Below are 16,741 nucleotides of genomic sequence, written 5' to 3' on the forward strand. Positions count from 1 at the left end.
GTTGCAGAAATCAAAACTTCATTAATTAAATATCTATATGTAAGTCAGTATTATGTCAAATATTATATTTATATATGCTTCAACAGCCTTTAGTCCGAAACGGTTTATCAGTTAATTAGGGCACACGAGATAACTTAACTATTCATGCAACGTGCAGTATAACTGTCTCGGTGTATTAACACAACAGTAAAAAATGTCCAAGTGAAATAAGGCCAATTCCACATGTATTAGAAAAAATTCAAACAATTTTGTCACATGTTTCATTAAATACTGTTCATTTTATAAACAACTTTCAACTGATCTGTAATTATTGCATAGATAGATAGATGAAACTCTATAGTGATCATGATTTTACGTACGTCATAATTCAGTAGAAAGTTGTGTAACGACAGGGCTACCAATTCTTCGCTAAAGTCAATTCACAGTCTATGAAAACGGCTCAAATTATTTCAATTGGGTTGTTTTATTATTATCTATTACTATCAACCAGCCATTTTCAAAGACAACCCATACACGAAAACATTCAATGTACTTATACTTCTTAATAAGTTAAATGTAAGTACCTAAAATATAAGCATGCGTACCGATTTTTTCAATATTGATTGAACTGAAAAAAATATGTTTTGATGAGTCGATGAATGTCACGAATTGAATTTATCGTTCAAGCATAATAATATTATTATTGCTAAGCATTACTAACATGCCTACAAAATAAGAATAAGAAATAATAGCGGGCTGTTCAATAATCTGAATAAAAATATGGAACATATTCAAATGGCAATAAAAATCTTTGGAACTGTATACGTATAAAAATAATATGGACGTGAATAAATATGATAAAAAGAATAAAATTCTTAAAATATTATAACTTGTGTAACATTAGAACCGCCGCTGTTCCAAGGTGTCTCATCGATATTTGCTATAAATTTCAATTCAGTATTTTACTTTCATACCAATCATAATCATAAAACATAATTACAATTATCAAAATATACGGAAAGTGGGTAAACAAAGAAAAAAAGCTTTTTTTCATATATACGAGTACTTTCGCAAGAACACAAATGATACAAAATATAAAAGTACCATTCAATAAAAATAATTTAAATTGGTTTACAATGTTTTCCTTCAGAATCTATCATTTGTAACCGATCCCGACAACGTTGTCACTATTATGGTTATTTGTTGTAAAACGAGTTCTTGAAACTCGAACACCACCTCGTCGCGTTCCCCGTCCCCGCGACCGTTCAAATAGTTTGGCCTCATGCCTACGAAGACGGTACGCATAGATTGTTTAGTACGCTTATCTTATAAATGTTGATGTCTCATTCTCTCCCAGTGGCCGTCCCGATATAAAGCTCGTACTTCCTAACCCGTTAGTGGGTTGTCCTCAGCACAGTTACTCAATTTTCAAGGATTGTGAGCGCCTAAAGCACGCGCCCAAAATTCCAGTATGATAAATAAAAAAAAAGGACATGTTAAATGAAAATGACCATAATATCGCTAATAAATAAAACTTAAGTTTGTGCGTTTGGCTGGGAGGAAGTTGTTAAACCTCGGCGGTTCTAGTGTTAACATAAGTAATGGTTATATTACGAATAGATATATTACTCGTTAATTACTATCGCCTCTCGGAAGTAATTGCTCTGTCTCCAGGCATACTGACGGGTACCATCGCGGGAAGAACACCATGAAATCGTTAAAATAAGGCAATAATTGCACAATGGTAGTTACATTAGGGCTTAGATTTGAATAAAGCTGTTGCAACGAACCCACGATGGTCTAGCTAAATAGCATTGATCGATAACCGCTTTACAACAGGTGCGTGTGACACTACTGACGGAGTAATCTGTCGCATACTAAATACTGTCGTCCTCTAATCATACCTACATTACAGATTGATTTTGATAAAGGCGCTCACAATGCTGATACCGCAAACGGGTGCACACTGATTTGGTATCGCATTGACAGCCGCTATGTAGGAATTGTATTAATGTTAAAATTGGCATTGTTTTCCTTAAGCGAGGATTATAAAATGCAACGTTAACGGATGGTGCATTGGTTACAGGGGTGTGTGCAAGAGAATTCAATCATTTGTATTCTGAAGTTTTCATCACACTCTGTCTTATTAGCGAAAGAAACGGCCTATATAATAATTTTACACGAATTATATCCGTGACTGTGGCCAGCGACATATTGAATTGTTTCCGATATGTTTTCTGCACTATGAATAGCCTCGCTTTGTTCATCAGCTTTAATATAAATAAAGAACAAATTAAGAAAACTGTTTTAAAGAATACGAAACATTACTTTATAATTAGACTAATTAAACAGTACCTACCTTAAATTAACAATGATAACACTATAAGTCCGTACATTCAGGAAAAAGGTTTGTTTATAAAATATTTTATTTTATGTCTTTCTCCCAGTAAATAAAGCAGCGAAAAGCATAATTTTTAATAACTTGCCTTCCTACGTGACTAACGTTTTCTTTGATAAGATTTGCTGACAGGCCTCCGCCCAATGACGCGGTCGCGATTTAATACTGGGCTCGCAGATGTGACAAAAGGGTAAAACTTTAACAACTATAGTTTCCTAATAATAACAACTTTAAAGTTTCTATAGAGAATTTCTTAGTTACGCTAGTTTCCTCACAATATTTTCCTTCGCCGATAAAGCAAGCGATAATTCATAAAAAAACACAGATAATTTAGAAAAGTCAGAGGTGTGTGTCCTTGGGTTTTGAACTTGCGAACATTCGTCTCGGCAGTCCATTCCGCAACCAACCAGGCTATCGTCTCTTTTTTGTTTACCCTTAACTATTGATAAATTTCAATGGAATATCGAGAAATTGTAGAGTCGATGTTTACAACTAGGTGGTTTAACTTTAATAACAATACGTGACGTCCCGGTCCGAAACTAACCATTCATTGTTTTTTATTGCCTTTAAATGACGAGACGTGCTACAATATCCTTCAAACCGGAAGAAATAGACACAACGTTACTGCTGCTTAGCGTCTCAAATAATTAATGCGGTTCGACCTACCCAGATAGCCACCCGTATACCACCAGTGAGCAGTAACTAATATATCATCGAGTCAACCTCTCCTGTAGTGACTGGAGATTAATATTAATAATTTTTAGTTTAATTATTTATCATAAAAAATAAATAAAAAAATATAATTATTAATGCGTCAATTTTTTGGTGATGTTTTTTCCTTCGGCTGTATTTCTTGGTGCTAATTTTGATTACTTATTCTACGTTACGTGTGTATAAAATGATATTTCTAATGGACAGAGCGTGATGTAATATAATTATATGACAATATAAATTTCGTATGCCAATTTCATCTCGAATTTTCATTTTGATTATCAATATTCATGCACGTTTAACACATACTGCGCGTAAATTTTGAGGCAAATCATATTATCACTCAGAATACATATACAGAATGATACTAAATCATACAACAGTTAACTCCATGATGCACAGAGCTTGTAAATCTATATAGGAAATGTACATAATCTAAATTAAAGTAAGAAGCGAAATAAAACTTATGAGTTCATGTGTAGGTGAATATTGTTGAATGTGACACTACGGTTGGTGCAATGCATGCAGAGGGTAACTGAAAAAAGGGTGCATACTGTGAGCACGAGTTGATCGTTTCGCATATTAAAACCTCTGAAATATTATTCATATAAAGTGTAACATATGGTATATCTATACTCTATACTATTATTAAAGCTGCAGAGTTTGTTTCTATGAACGCGCTTATTTCAGGAACGTCATATTCGAATTAATAAAATAATTTAATGTTGATAGCGCTTTTATCGATGAAGACTCACTATGTCCGAAAGGAGCAGATCATTAATGAAAAAAGTGGAAAAACGCGCAACTTTATTTCTTCTGAGAGCTTCCGTTGTGCGGGTGACGCAAACGGTTAAAGTCATGCAACAATCACGTATGAAAGAATTTATAAACAAATTAAATTATTTTTCACCTTTTTCGAATATTTTACGACAATACCAAGTGTTGATAGGGTGAAAGAATTTAATTGTGGCACTAGATGGCAGCGCTTTCGTCGTGCATGTTATGTATAAATCGTTTTAAAATTTCACGTTGTTTGCGCAACTAATACATGATTTTATTATTACAATGGCTAATGTAAGCAATGTTGGTTGTTTACGGGACATCATAGAAAAGTAACTTCTCTAGTAGTATAAAAAAAGAACATTATTTATTGAAATTGATTACTGCATTTTAAGCAGAAGATCCGCCGACGTCGTGGTCTCAAGTATACATTACACTCCTGTTGTAATTAACATAGATTTTTGATATTAATATGCGATACCATCGTTATCTGCTGAGAAAGCGAGAGAGACTGCATAAGGGCATAATAGAAATGTATGATTGGGGTGCAAATAAAAATGGTAAACACCTCGCAAACTATTGAAACTGTAGGAAAAAAATGCAAATTTTATAACTTTTGGCAAACCTGCAATTGTTAAGCGCATGTTTATAAATATAATATGTAAAATAAACATTATAATATTGATCCTATTATGAAGTATTCGGCTTTATATACCTGTAATAAATAATTCGAGATAACATTACAATATAATGTAATACCGGACCTTTGCAAGCACAATATGACCAGTTCGACTAGCCCAAAATTTTGAAATACTAGAATATACAGCCAATGTGGGTTCTACTAATCAGAATTTTATAACTCAACTAATAATATTTCTGATACCAAATGTTATTATAAAAAATATACTCTTAGGCACAGTCATCAAAGTTTAAGAGAATACAAAAAAAAAAATCATGAACATTCTTTTTTCGTTATTTCTGTTTTTTCGTACTTTTAGCTGTCGTAATATTTGTATATTTTGGCATACTAATTCTTATGTTATGTTGTTATGTTATGTTGTAATAAATGTGTTGATTTTTTTTAAACAAATTCAAGAGTTTTTCTATTCGAAATAACAAAATAATAATAAGGTTTGTTGTATATGTTGTTTTTTTTTTACTACTCCTTTATTCCTTCGATTTAACACAAAATTATTGTATGCGAATGTAAAATTTAAATGAGCCATTTTTTGACAAAATATGTGTTTCCTGCATTGGTTTCCTCTTGTGCCTAAGAGTATAATATTTTATGTTGTGCCCCGAAAAATAATGTCATGTTATTTATACATGAACTTCTCATTTTAATAACTTATAGGAATTTCTTTAAACAAAGTTTTTCTAATTATTACACGCTTGCCTGTACGAGTATACAAGTAATTGTTAAAGGACAATTTATTTCCGCGAGACTTATCAATATCTTAAGTACTTTAAGATTAAATAAAAGTTAATTGTAACAAGTATATTAGTGACGATTATAATAGGCCAATAATATTCCAATTTTCATTCTAAAATATCCTATAAATCAGTAAAATTTGTACTGAAGTAAAGTTATATATTGTGGGCACAACATACAAGTAAAAAAATGTACGGCCTAGCCAATTGACTTAACGTAAATAATGCAACAATTACAATTAATTATAGTGGAGATAATACCTTGTTGTGGTGGGAGGGCATGGCGGGGCACGTGCTGTCCGAGTTGAACTCCTCGGAGGAGGGGCACGCTGTGAACGTGGAGCTCTGGGACGAGCCCGGCGAGATGCGTCCGTCGGTGAGAGGCAGGCGCTGCTCTTGCACGCACGCGAGCCTGGACGCAATCGTAACGCGACGTTTAAATAGCAAATAGCAATAAAACGTGAAATAGTTGATCCGAATGCTACTTCTGCAAATTATAAACTTGCACGACTTTCGACAAGTCATATACGTAAAATTGAGAATTGTCGCTAGTATAAACGCATCTAGGAGTTGATGAGAAATATATTAATGCAAGAACTTGCTAGTCTCAACTTAGTTTACTAGCATTAATCATTGTAATTTATGGGAAGAGTGTCGAAGATTAAAAGAAATAATAATGTAATTTTAAATAGCAGTATATTTAAAAAAGTAAAACATAGTAATGGGAGAAATAGGTAGTTTTAAGTAATGAATATGATCAACATTATTTAATATACGAAAGAATTGGTGCAAAGCAAATTAATTATTGACGAATCCCAAGAAGAAACTTTTGGAACTATAACGCAAAAACAAATCGATTCAATTAATTATATTTAGGTAAAGGTTATTATTGGATAAGAGTTGGTTCAAGTGGATAATATGAATGATTACCTCTTAAGGGTGACCAGAGTGCCAGTCAACTTCTTGCAGCGGCGCAGAGCGAGTTCCAACCGCTCCGGTTCCTCTTCCAACATCTTCTCCTTGCGGACCACCTAGAATCATAGGATATTTTAATTATTCTCTTACATAGCAATGACGTTACGAACCGATAACGGTTCGATATAAAAAGAAATTAGTTGACTTATGAAACGTAGTTCTTTACTGTTCAAAGATTATTATTCATTAAACTTTTATGCTGGGTGAAGTCTACAAGTTGGTACTTACTTTCTCCATCTCAGAGGCCAGCTTGACCTTCATTGTGTCCTGCAGGATGGGGAACTTCAGTTTCCAGTCAGCAACAGTCTTGCTACTCTTGGATAGCACCATTGCAATGCGCTCAATGTCAGCCATGTTCACGCGTGTCTCCCTGTAGATATTAATTATATACATAATAGCCGCTGCTATTGTGCTGCACAGAATTGGTATTAAGTATGACTTAACAGTTCTAGCATCGCCGCTTTGGAATACAAGTCGACTAGTTTCCAAATCTAATGAGATTTAAAACAAAGTGCTTCAAAATATTAATATTTTAGGTCTCTGGTCTGAACTATAATATTTTTATTTTATTAGTATAGAACCAGACCTGTTGGCAGCTTGGCCTCGCAGCCTCTCCACCGTAGCCTCGAGCTCGTACAAGTCATTCTCCAGGAGCAGCATGTCTTGCCGGTAGATTTCCTCCTCACGAGTGAGTTGCTGTAATTTATTGCAGGGTTTTGAAGATAGGTGCAACAAAACTAGTCAGTGACAGATTGAATTCTCGGTATCTCGATCTAATTTATTAAGATATCCTCTATGTTATGGTCCAAAATTAGTGCCATCTTAATATTTACGGATAAGTATGGAATGTAAAGTAAACTGCTTCTATTTTATGTATTTGGTTTTAAATAGAAACTATTCTAATTAAATACTTTTTTCACATTAAAAATATTAAAAAAGTAATATTACACAAACCGCATCCGGATCTTGTTCGCCGAATGTAGCCGCGAGCGCGCCTATCTTCACAATAGTTTCGGCCATCAACTGGCGCATTTGTATAGCATGCGCCAATGTGGAGCGACGAAGATTACGTGTCTGCAGATCAAACCATTAAGATAATATGTACAGTCTACCTTTCAGTCATCCGCGCAAAGGAACAACATTCGCGGGTGCTGTTAAAAGTTCGCTTTCAGTATATTGTTAGTATACATTCGCATAGAAGCTAAATTGTACTGTAACATATCCATTACCTCGATTCTTAGGTCTCTACTTTGTTTCTGGAGGATCTTCATCTGATTGAAGAAGTCCGGGGTCACGCTAATAGTGTATGTTCTTTGCGGCACCAACGCCAGCTGCTGTCCGACCAAGCCAGCGGGTTTCGGCGGTGGAGCCGGCTTCATCCGATCGCGTTCTGTTAATACCAGTCATTTATATGAATTTATTAAATAATAAACTACACCTATAACCCAGTGGAAAGCTGTCTATAAAAGCATTGAGGCTAAATCCAAAACAATGAAGTAACATCCGCCAGCAATGTAGATACAATGGTGAAATATTCAAACCGTGATCAAACTGGTTATTCCATTCACCAGTTGAACTAGTGCTGTTAAAATAAATAATAAACATATGGTATTGGACTAGAAGCGGGTTCGGCGTTAGTTGTGTGTGTGTAGTAAATGAAGCATTTTTCACGGGAGTGTACAATTTTAAATTGATTACAAACGTTTTACCTTGAGAGGAGGTCCTCGGCAATGTGGAAGATTTGATGGCTGGTTTTGCCGGTTTTGAATCAGCTGGTTTTGGCAAAGAAGTAAGCGGAAAGAAATCAAATATAAGAATTATGATATGGCTATGAAATTAACTACGACAGTGAGAGAAGGACGTTTTATGCATTATGGATTCGACGATTTGCGCAAAATTTTGGTAAACAAATAAGAAAAACCTAAAACGTCATTGGCTTGGATACGACATTTATATGATACTCAAAGATATGGACATCGAGATAATGTCATATGATAATGGCGATGTCGAATGACGATAACATGTAGGGAAAAATAAATATTATGAACTGATTTAAGAACAGTTGCATAAATTAATATATTCAATAAACACGAAAATTAAATTAATTAATTTAAAATGAATATCATAAATGAAATAGACACTTGTTTTAATAAATACACATAGAGCAATTAGTGAATTAAAATAAAAAAAAAATTGTGTACGTGTCTGTCGTCGACTTTGAAAAATGCAATTGAGAGATTTACATGGTAAATTTCGATAACTTACAACATTTGAAAAAAATAACGGAACCGTCACCTGGAAAGCTAAGTGTGAAGTACACCTTTACTTACGTATATATATATATGTATTAGACTACAATTACATTGATGCATCGGGGTTCAACTTAATTAAATAATCATATAAATCCATACCTGTATGTTGCGGTGAGTGTTGTTTTGGTGAATTCATGTCTGGTGGATCATCGCTAAAGGAGACTGATTTCTCAAACGACACAGACTTTTCTGAAATCACAAATTGTATATCTTTTTCATAACATACAAGTTTATGCTTGCTTTTTACGTAGGAAACTATAGGACGTGACCAATTTTGTACAAGATTATGAAAAATTGGGTACGCACGGTACGGTGCACTGTGCAATAACAAACATTATTGACATTCTCCAAATTTATGAGTAATGGTAGTTTTTATAAGGGATTAGTGTGTAACTCTGAGAAAACACGATATCATGACAAATGGGGTGAGAATATTGAAAATAAAAGCAATGCTTTACAAGCCGGTAGATTGTTGAACCAAATCTGGGACTTATTATTCAAAATGTCAGTTAATGCCGGCATATTTTGATTTCATTTAAAATATTATGCTGTATGGCAGCGGTATACCTTGTATTTAATAATTATAATAATGTTTTAACAGCGTTATATCACGAAAGTCGTGACGTAATACATTTTTGGGACGGGCAAATTCTATCTGATGGTTTAATGTCAATGGCTAGGAGCTTGACGTTCTAAATAAATTTGCTTTAGTCGGCCAGCATCAAAAACTAATATACAAGTCTATGTAGATTGTAGAATCGTACATTTTTATGACGCTTGGTGCTGACACTTGCATCACAAAGCGAATACGCTTGGATCCTCAGGCTCGTTGTTCTTGGGTAACGGTCTCATATATCGTGGGCATAACAAATATTCCATTAAATTTCAGATAGAGTGACGACAGATTCTAAGAAACAAAAATGTTTATGATCTCTATAAAAAAGACAAATAAGGCATCCACTATGTTTGGGATGTCTACTTAGCATAGTACGCCAATTCACATTACAATGGCAGTCGATGAATAACGATGTAACTACTTTATCGGGCAATGGAATGGTGATAAAAATATCTTAAATACAATGGAGGATGTGTAAGAACTATGATACAATTGTTTTTTAAGCTCAAAAGAAAAATCACTCCAACCAGCAAGCAAGCGTATTGCGTGATAATAATTATCAACGGAGACTAATACATTGCGAATGATTTAAAGTATTATCAGAAATCTGGATAAGTTGGACCTCGTTCTTATCATATTTAGAGATATGTATTAAAGGTAATTTATTTATGGAGAAAGTCATACTTTCCCTATATAATACGCTAAGGTGCGAAAGCACCTCAAATGATTTTACTCGCTTGTAAATGAAATGTGGTAAATACAATAATTTGCGGTTTTATTTCACAGCGTATTTGTTTCGGCAAACGGCCTGGTTACAAAACATAAATTATAAGTGCGTTATGTACCATTTTTCTTGGGATTTACGAACGACATATTTTCCTCTCATCATTATCATTGTGATGACCTACTTCAGTCATTAGCAATGCATTAGCAGTGATTTTGGCCGCGACCAATCACACTTACGAAATTTATCCCTCCCTAATTTTGGGGGTCTCTCGTTGCTCGAAAATCTTGCAGCATCTGAGTGCAGGAAAACGCAAGCCACATTAACCAATCAAATGTTTAATTTGAATATATGTAGATGGTTGTTAATAAGAACCCTTATGGAATACATAATTCGCTCGTATGCTCAGGGTATAATTTTATGAATTGTGGCTTGTTTTGACAAATAGATAAATTTTATAAACAGTAATGAGGTGAATTTTGCAAAAATATACATGTTAGAATCGGAAGGATTTATATTGATAATAATATTTGTGTTGCTTTTATCTCATCGCGTCAAGATTGCACCTGAGTATAAGTTTCTGAATTATTGAAGAATTATTAAACATGTTATGGCATTTAGTACTTACGTCCTACATAATTATGATTGTTTTGGTGTGAATGTGACAGACAGTTTGATACATATACATACAGTGCGAAAACCAGCCTGGAAGTCTCAGGTGCTAACACATAATCGATAGCTAATAGCATGTCATGGTATTTATTTCTGCCTATTTTTATGCATTTTTATTTAAAATTATATCTTCAAATTTCTATATGCTATTAATCTAAGTATCTGATCGTAGCATGAATTTCGTTTCTTTTGTATTCCCAATCACTCAGAGCCTGAAAGATTATATTCTAATATCATAATTCTAGTACTTACCCTGGTTGACTGGTCGTGTCGCATAGGTTTGGAACTCCTGGCGTGGCGAGGCAGTGGGTCCCGCCGATGTACCGGGTACTTGGAGGGCCTTTTGCACAAGCCCGGTCAGGTTAGCAAGTTGCCGCTCCATTTTCTCAACGCGCAGGCGTTGCATTTCGTCAGCAGGCGCCGGCAGCCTGCAATGACCACGGTCAAAACTATCCTACAACGATCTGGATTGCAATATTGGTGTCACATTAATGGCAGCACAGCGTAGCCAGGGCCCTAGGTCACGTCTCGAACGTGTTCATTCCAATTTTATAAATGTACTTGATAAATAAACGTTTATACAAAGAAATATGTTCAAAAATAGCAATCATATTTTTGATTAAATTAAACAATTACAAATATTTAATTTCGCTGTCTGCATGTACTATCGCCGAGCCTTTATTATTGTGGCCACAATATCGCACAGCATATATATACTAATATATAAATAGTAATATATAAATAGGATTAAATACATAAATGTATACATACAGATTTATTAAGATTCAGTTGGGACTGGATGAAATAGAATAACATATTTATTATACAATAATATAATATGATACCGGTTGCTGGGATCCATAGTATCGTCATTGGAGGATTATTCATTTATTTTATATGCATTGATATTTTCAAAATATATATAAAAATGTAAAAAGTAACTTTAAAAATAAAAAAGGACAACAATGGATAGAGATGACGTCAAATTAAAGAACTGATTCATTGGAGTTCTAGATGTTTATTACTATGGGTGACAATATCAAGGCAGAGCTGACGCGTGAAATACTAGTTGAAGGTGAAATAATAGAAGTACGAAGGATAATCTTTGCAAAGTAACATAGGTGTATTTTTATCCAAATAGCTTTAAAACTTCGATTTCCATAAATTTATAATAAAATATTAAATTATTATTAAGTTTTCAAAACGTATAAAAGAAATTATTGCAGTTAATTTCTTTATATATTATACTTACTTATAATTTTTGTTTGCTATTTTCTACATAATATATTCTATTGATGAAACCATTACTTTTTTAATTTTGTTGAAAACATAATTATAATATCAACATTATTTTGTAATTGTCACGAGACTTACACTTGTAATAATTAAATAAATTATAAAGAACGAACACAAAATAAAATATTCATTTTTGTATAAATAAAAAAATCATCGGTAATTATTTGAACTACAATATTTTTTGGAATTTAATAGTAAATATTTATAAAAACTTTTTGTTAACCGCAAACTGTTTCAACCGTCACTAAAACTGCTTCATTTAAATCTATTGTTAATTATACAATTAGTACAATCTATAATTATTTTCTATAAATACGATGGATATATATTTTTGCGAATGGAATCATGAGCAAGCCGGACTAGAACGTTTTAAAACTGATTTTCTGTAATATTTTTCTTCTGCTTAGTTTTTATTTGTAAATCGAGATATTATTCCAGTGTTTGCTACCTACCTTATTATTCCGTTTTCAACACTTAAACGTATTCAGTACCGGTTTTGCAAGCCATACGAAGTAATGTAAATGACTATCTAAGAATACTTTTCTGAATATATAACAAAAATGGATTTCGGGGATGAATTTTAAGTAGCTATCAGTGCCGGTTTTTTTTATTTCAGTCATTTAACCCTTTGCCGTGTAACTTTTTACCATTGAGTTTCTTTTAGGAGAGTTACTTCGTTACTTACTTTATCTATGGTTTGTAAAATATGACGGAAGGCAAAATAAGCACTCCGTGGTATATTTATATTATTTATTTACTTATTTAATCATCTTATTATGTCGGCCAATTTATAAGTAGTAAGTACCTACTTATAATTTTGCAATTATTGTTTTAGTGATAGTTGGATGTCAATATTAATGAGTCGCTATACATTACTTCTTAGAATAAAATTCTAGTAAATAATGGAGTTTGTTATAGAAAATGTTAGCAATAAAATGTTATTAAAGCAATAAAATAATATCCTTAATATTTTGTTTGAAATGACTAAGCGACTGATAAAATCAATGATATACGCATTGTCCATTCAATGTACCATAATATACTTCATATTTATAAGGTCTATTTCTGCGTAACTTAATTTTGGTGTTTTATTTTCAGTGTTGTTTGTATGTTAGTAAGGTTGTAATTCATAAATCCGCGATATACCTGGCGTCATAGTGCGGACGAGGCATCGGCCGAGGCGCAGTCGTGATCGGGTTCACGCCGTACATTTGATATGAGTCGTCGATTATCATTGCGTCACTGGAATTTACAAACATACTAAACACCACGAAAATTTCATCCAAACTTATCATAACAAATAATTTAGATTTAAACGAGACCGGCTGAAGTGACTAGCGTCCGGACTTGCATAAAAATAGATTCATAAATGATAATTAGAATCAACCTTTTAATCCGAAGTATAACTTCAGATGTTGCTTAAACAAGGCCGTGTAGGAAATGAGTAGTACTAATTGGACCTATACTTGATATTAAGTGAATAGTATTAACGTATTTAGCAAGTACACATGACATTAAACGCAACATACAATCGCTCAAGGATTATAATTTCTACTGCAAATCTCATAAAGAGGAAAGCGAGATCTCTTAGTTAATTAACGATAATTAATACAGTACGATTTTGCTGAATTCAAACGTACAATATTATTATATTATGCTTTGCCGTATGAATTTAATTAAGCTCTTTAACGATGACTAGATGTTATGATGAAAAATAATAATTTAATCACATGTCAGTTGTAGGACGTCTCTATGTCTACGGCATGCGCGTTTTCATTTCAAAAATAGTATAATATTTGCTTTGCTAGAGTTGATGAGCAAAACATAAGTCGCCGCGGCCGAAAGCGATCCGAGAATACTATCATCATAATCGATATTAAGTACGCAATATCATCAAAGCATTTAAAACGCGAGCCCTAATGTTGATACAAAAACTTCTAGAATATAATTTAAATTAATATTCATATCCAAATGTGTAAACACACATATAGATGACTTACCCCGCTTCCTCATCAATAACTGGAGTAATGTTCGCACGCCCAGCCCCTGGGCCCATGAATTGGGTGTAGTACGGATCTTCATAGGGAACCCTTGCGGAGCTGCGCTCCGGCGACGACATGTACCCCTCGCCGGCATGCCCTTGTGGAACGAGATGCTTGTATTCATCCACCAAACAATATAGCGAGGAGTGGGCAACTTACAAAGAATATTTATAAGTATTTAATTCAGTTAGCGAAGGTTACTGTACACTTAATTTGTCTGTTTGAATAGTTTCATTCTGTTTAAATATGCCCTAGCGCAACTTACAGCGGCATGGTAATTAGACCAGGATTCAAAAGCCTACAGATTGTCATGTTGCTCGCTCCTCGTGCCTAATTTACCAAGTATATTGATGCATTTTCAGTAGTCACAACATATAGAATTCAAAAATATCCACTTATACAAGATACGAGGAATCGTGAAAGGAAGCTGTTTCAATTATACCGTACAAAGCATGCTATGCGAGATTTTTTTCTATAAATAGGAACTCGTGTTACGAAACATGTTTATGAAAACAAAACAGGAATAGGTAACAATGCCTTCTATTAATAAAATATATTAGTCAAAGTTCAGCAAAGATAAAGTTTTACCCAAACAAACTTAATATACGATTACATTGAAAACACTTTAAGAAGATACAAAATCGAAATCCCGTCAATACTTATTAATCGAAATACTCAATATATGAAGCCGATTATGTTGAAAAACGTGCGTCCGTTAGCGCTGCGTTAATTACAGACAAAGCATTAGCAAATGAATGTATGGAAGCGTTTCTAGAGGCTCCGTTTACCGGGAATCGTGTACAGTTGTTCGGGGGCCCGAGGACATTCGGGCGCGGCGAATGGGAAACATCGCTCCGAGCCAGTGCCCGGGATGTACGCGCGTATGGGCTTGGCCGGAGGGATACCTACGCACACACCTACGTATCACGACCCCTTAAACAACCTTATTTACATATACAAAACTCAACCACATGTCCAACAGGAAGTCTCTTACCAAATTTATGATAGGGAAATGACAATTCACTGACTTCTTGACAAATTCTCGACTCTTCACTTTTGCAAAAATTACTTGACGTGTTCTTACCTGTTACTGGCATGGTCTTCACGCGGTCGGCGGGCACGGGCGGGGCGGCAGGGGAGAACGCACGCAGCATGGTCCCTCCCCTGGGCAGCGTGCTCGGAGCTTGGGTGCCCATGTAGTAGGCTGGCGCCTTCACCTGGATCAATAAAAAGGTAACATAAGTCATTTTATTTGTTAGTTCTTCGATTGGTTTTTTGAATAAGTCATTGGGATAAATTAACACAAACGATGATGACAGACAACATACAATAAGACACAATATGATCAAAGACCATATTATTATACACTACTCAACAAAATCTAGGGAACATGGGAGAGATAGGGTTTATTTTAAATTCAATATTTATTTCTCTCCGATGTTATATATCAATAGAAGCGTAATTTAATATGCATATTTTTTCTTCAATTTGATAAAAGACATGTTATTTAAATAAATTAATTTTTTTTACAGAAAAATATAATATTACATAGTGCTAAAACAAAAAAAATACGTTCATGTTAATTAATAAAATTAAAGCATTTGTAAAAATTAATGAAAAATAATATTTCTAACAACTTTTTAATAATGTTTTAGATATCCTAAGGCAGGCGACGGCGATGTAGACATCGGCGTCGCATACTGGTGGAATAAGGCTCCATATTCTGTGAAAAAAGTTCTTCCATGTTAACATTTTGGGGAAAATCACTGAAATCTCTTCTCCCGAGCAAATCCTACGCATGCTCATTGGGTTTGAGCTCGGCGGACTAAGCAGGCCTCTCTAATACGGTGATATTTTACTCGGAACACATTCATTACCAGCCAGCCAACAGGAGTGTATAATTTTGGCCGAGTTATTATCGATGAGAGATGACGATAGGGCTCATAATCTCATCACGGTATAACTCCGCATTTAAATAGCTTCGTATCCAAATGAGATCTGTTCTTCCACCTAGGCGAATTCCAGTCCATACATTTGCCGTTCCTCTTTGGTAAGGATGAACTTCCTGAGGATTCTGGAGTCAACTCTGGCGACTAAGAACTCGCCAAAAACGCTCTCTTGATGGGATGAAATCCGAAGTGAGACACATCCGAAAACAGAAGACGAGCTGATTATCGGTCCATCGCAAATGTGTGTTAGCTCACAATAAACGATGCCCTCGATTTCCAAGACGCAGGACTGGATCTCTGTCGGCGGACTATGGGCGTGAATGTTGACTTCATGTAACCTTCGTTCGGTCATTGATAACTACTTGGTGCCGGGACTGGAGTCTTCCTACCAACTACTAAACTTACATTATCTCTCAATTTTTATGTAAGAACACCCGTAGTACTCTGCGACCATACATGGTGTCTTTCCTATACTTTATTGAGTAGTGTAGTAGTACTGCCAATAAATACTATTATACAACCCATAATTTTATTGAACGAATCATATTTTCAGATGTAAAGAAGCATAAAGCTTGAGCGCTTAGAACAATAATATTCTTATTAGCTAACAACCGCCATTACCTTATAAAATAAATGGACCTTTTTTAAACAGCAAAAGATTAAATATTCAATTGTTCGTTTAGTTTTCTTCGTTTTCATGTTTACGTAGATATTATAATTAAAATGTCAGTCTGTATTCGTTTAACAGGCACTTACCGGTAACTATTGCAGCGAGAATGTTATGTTTAAATTGTATTTTAGAGTATAATTAACAAACTGTAACTAGTGTGAAATTTTACCACATCGGCTTTCAGGT

General features: G+C 34.3%; 1 protein-coding gene across 1 annotated transcript in view; it reads right to left on the reverse strand.

Annotated features, from left to right (window-relative positions):
* Positions 1-16,741, reverse strand: part of LOC115447261 (coiled-coil domain-containing protein AGAP005037) — a 247,084-nt gene that overhangs the window by 5,049 nt on the left and 225,294 nt on the right. The window contains 14 exon segments of the mRNA XM_037443911.1: positions 5,561-5,711; positions 6,230-6,330; positions 6,503-6,644; positions 6,861-6,970; positions 7,229-7,348; positions 7,504-7,664; positions 7,984-8,046; positions 8,686-8,775; positions 10,166-10,222; positions 10,851-11,026; positions 13,041-13,136; positions 13,895-14,033; positions 14,725-14,841; positions 15,021-15,153. Coding sequence (XP_037299808.1) covers positions 5,561-5,711; positions 6,230-6,330; positions 6,503-6,644; positions 6,861-6,970; positions 7,229-7,348; positions 7,504-7,664; positions 7,984-8,046; positions 8,686-8,775; positions 10,166-10,222; positions 10,851-11,026; positions 13,041-13,136; positions 13,895-14,033; positions 14,725-14,841; positions 15,021-15,153 — 1,656 coding nt within the window.

The sequence above is a fragment of the Manduca sexta genome, chromosome 27 (assembly GCF_014839805.1).
Source record: "Manduca sexta isolate Smith_Timp_Sample1 chromosome 27, JHU_Msex_v1.0, whole genome shotgun sequence".
In the NCBI taxonomy this organism is placed as follows: domain Eukaryota; kingdom Metazoa; phylum Arthropoda; class Insecta; order Lepidoptera; family Sphingidae; genus Manduca; species Manduca sexta.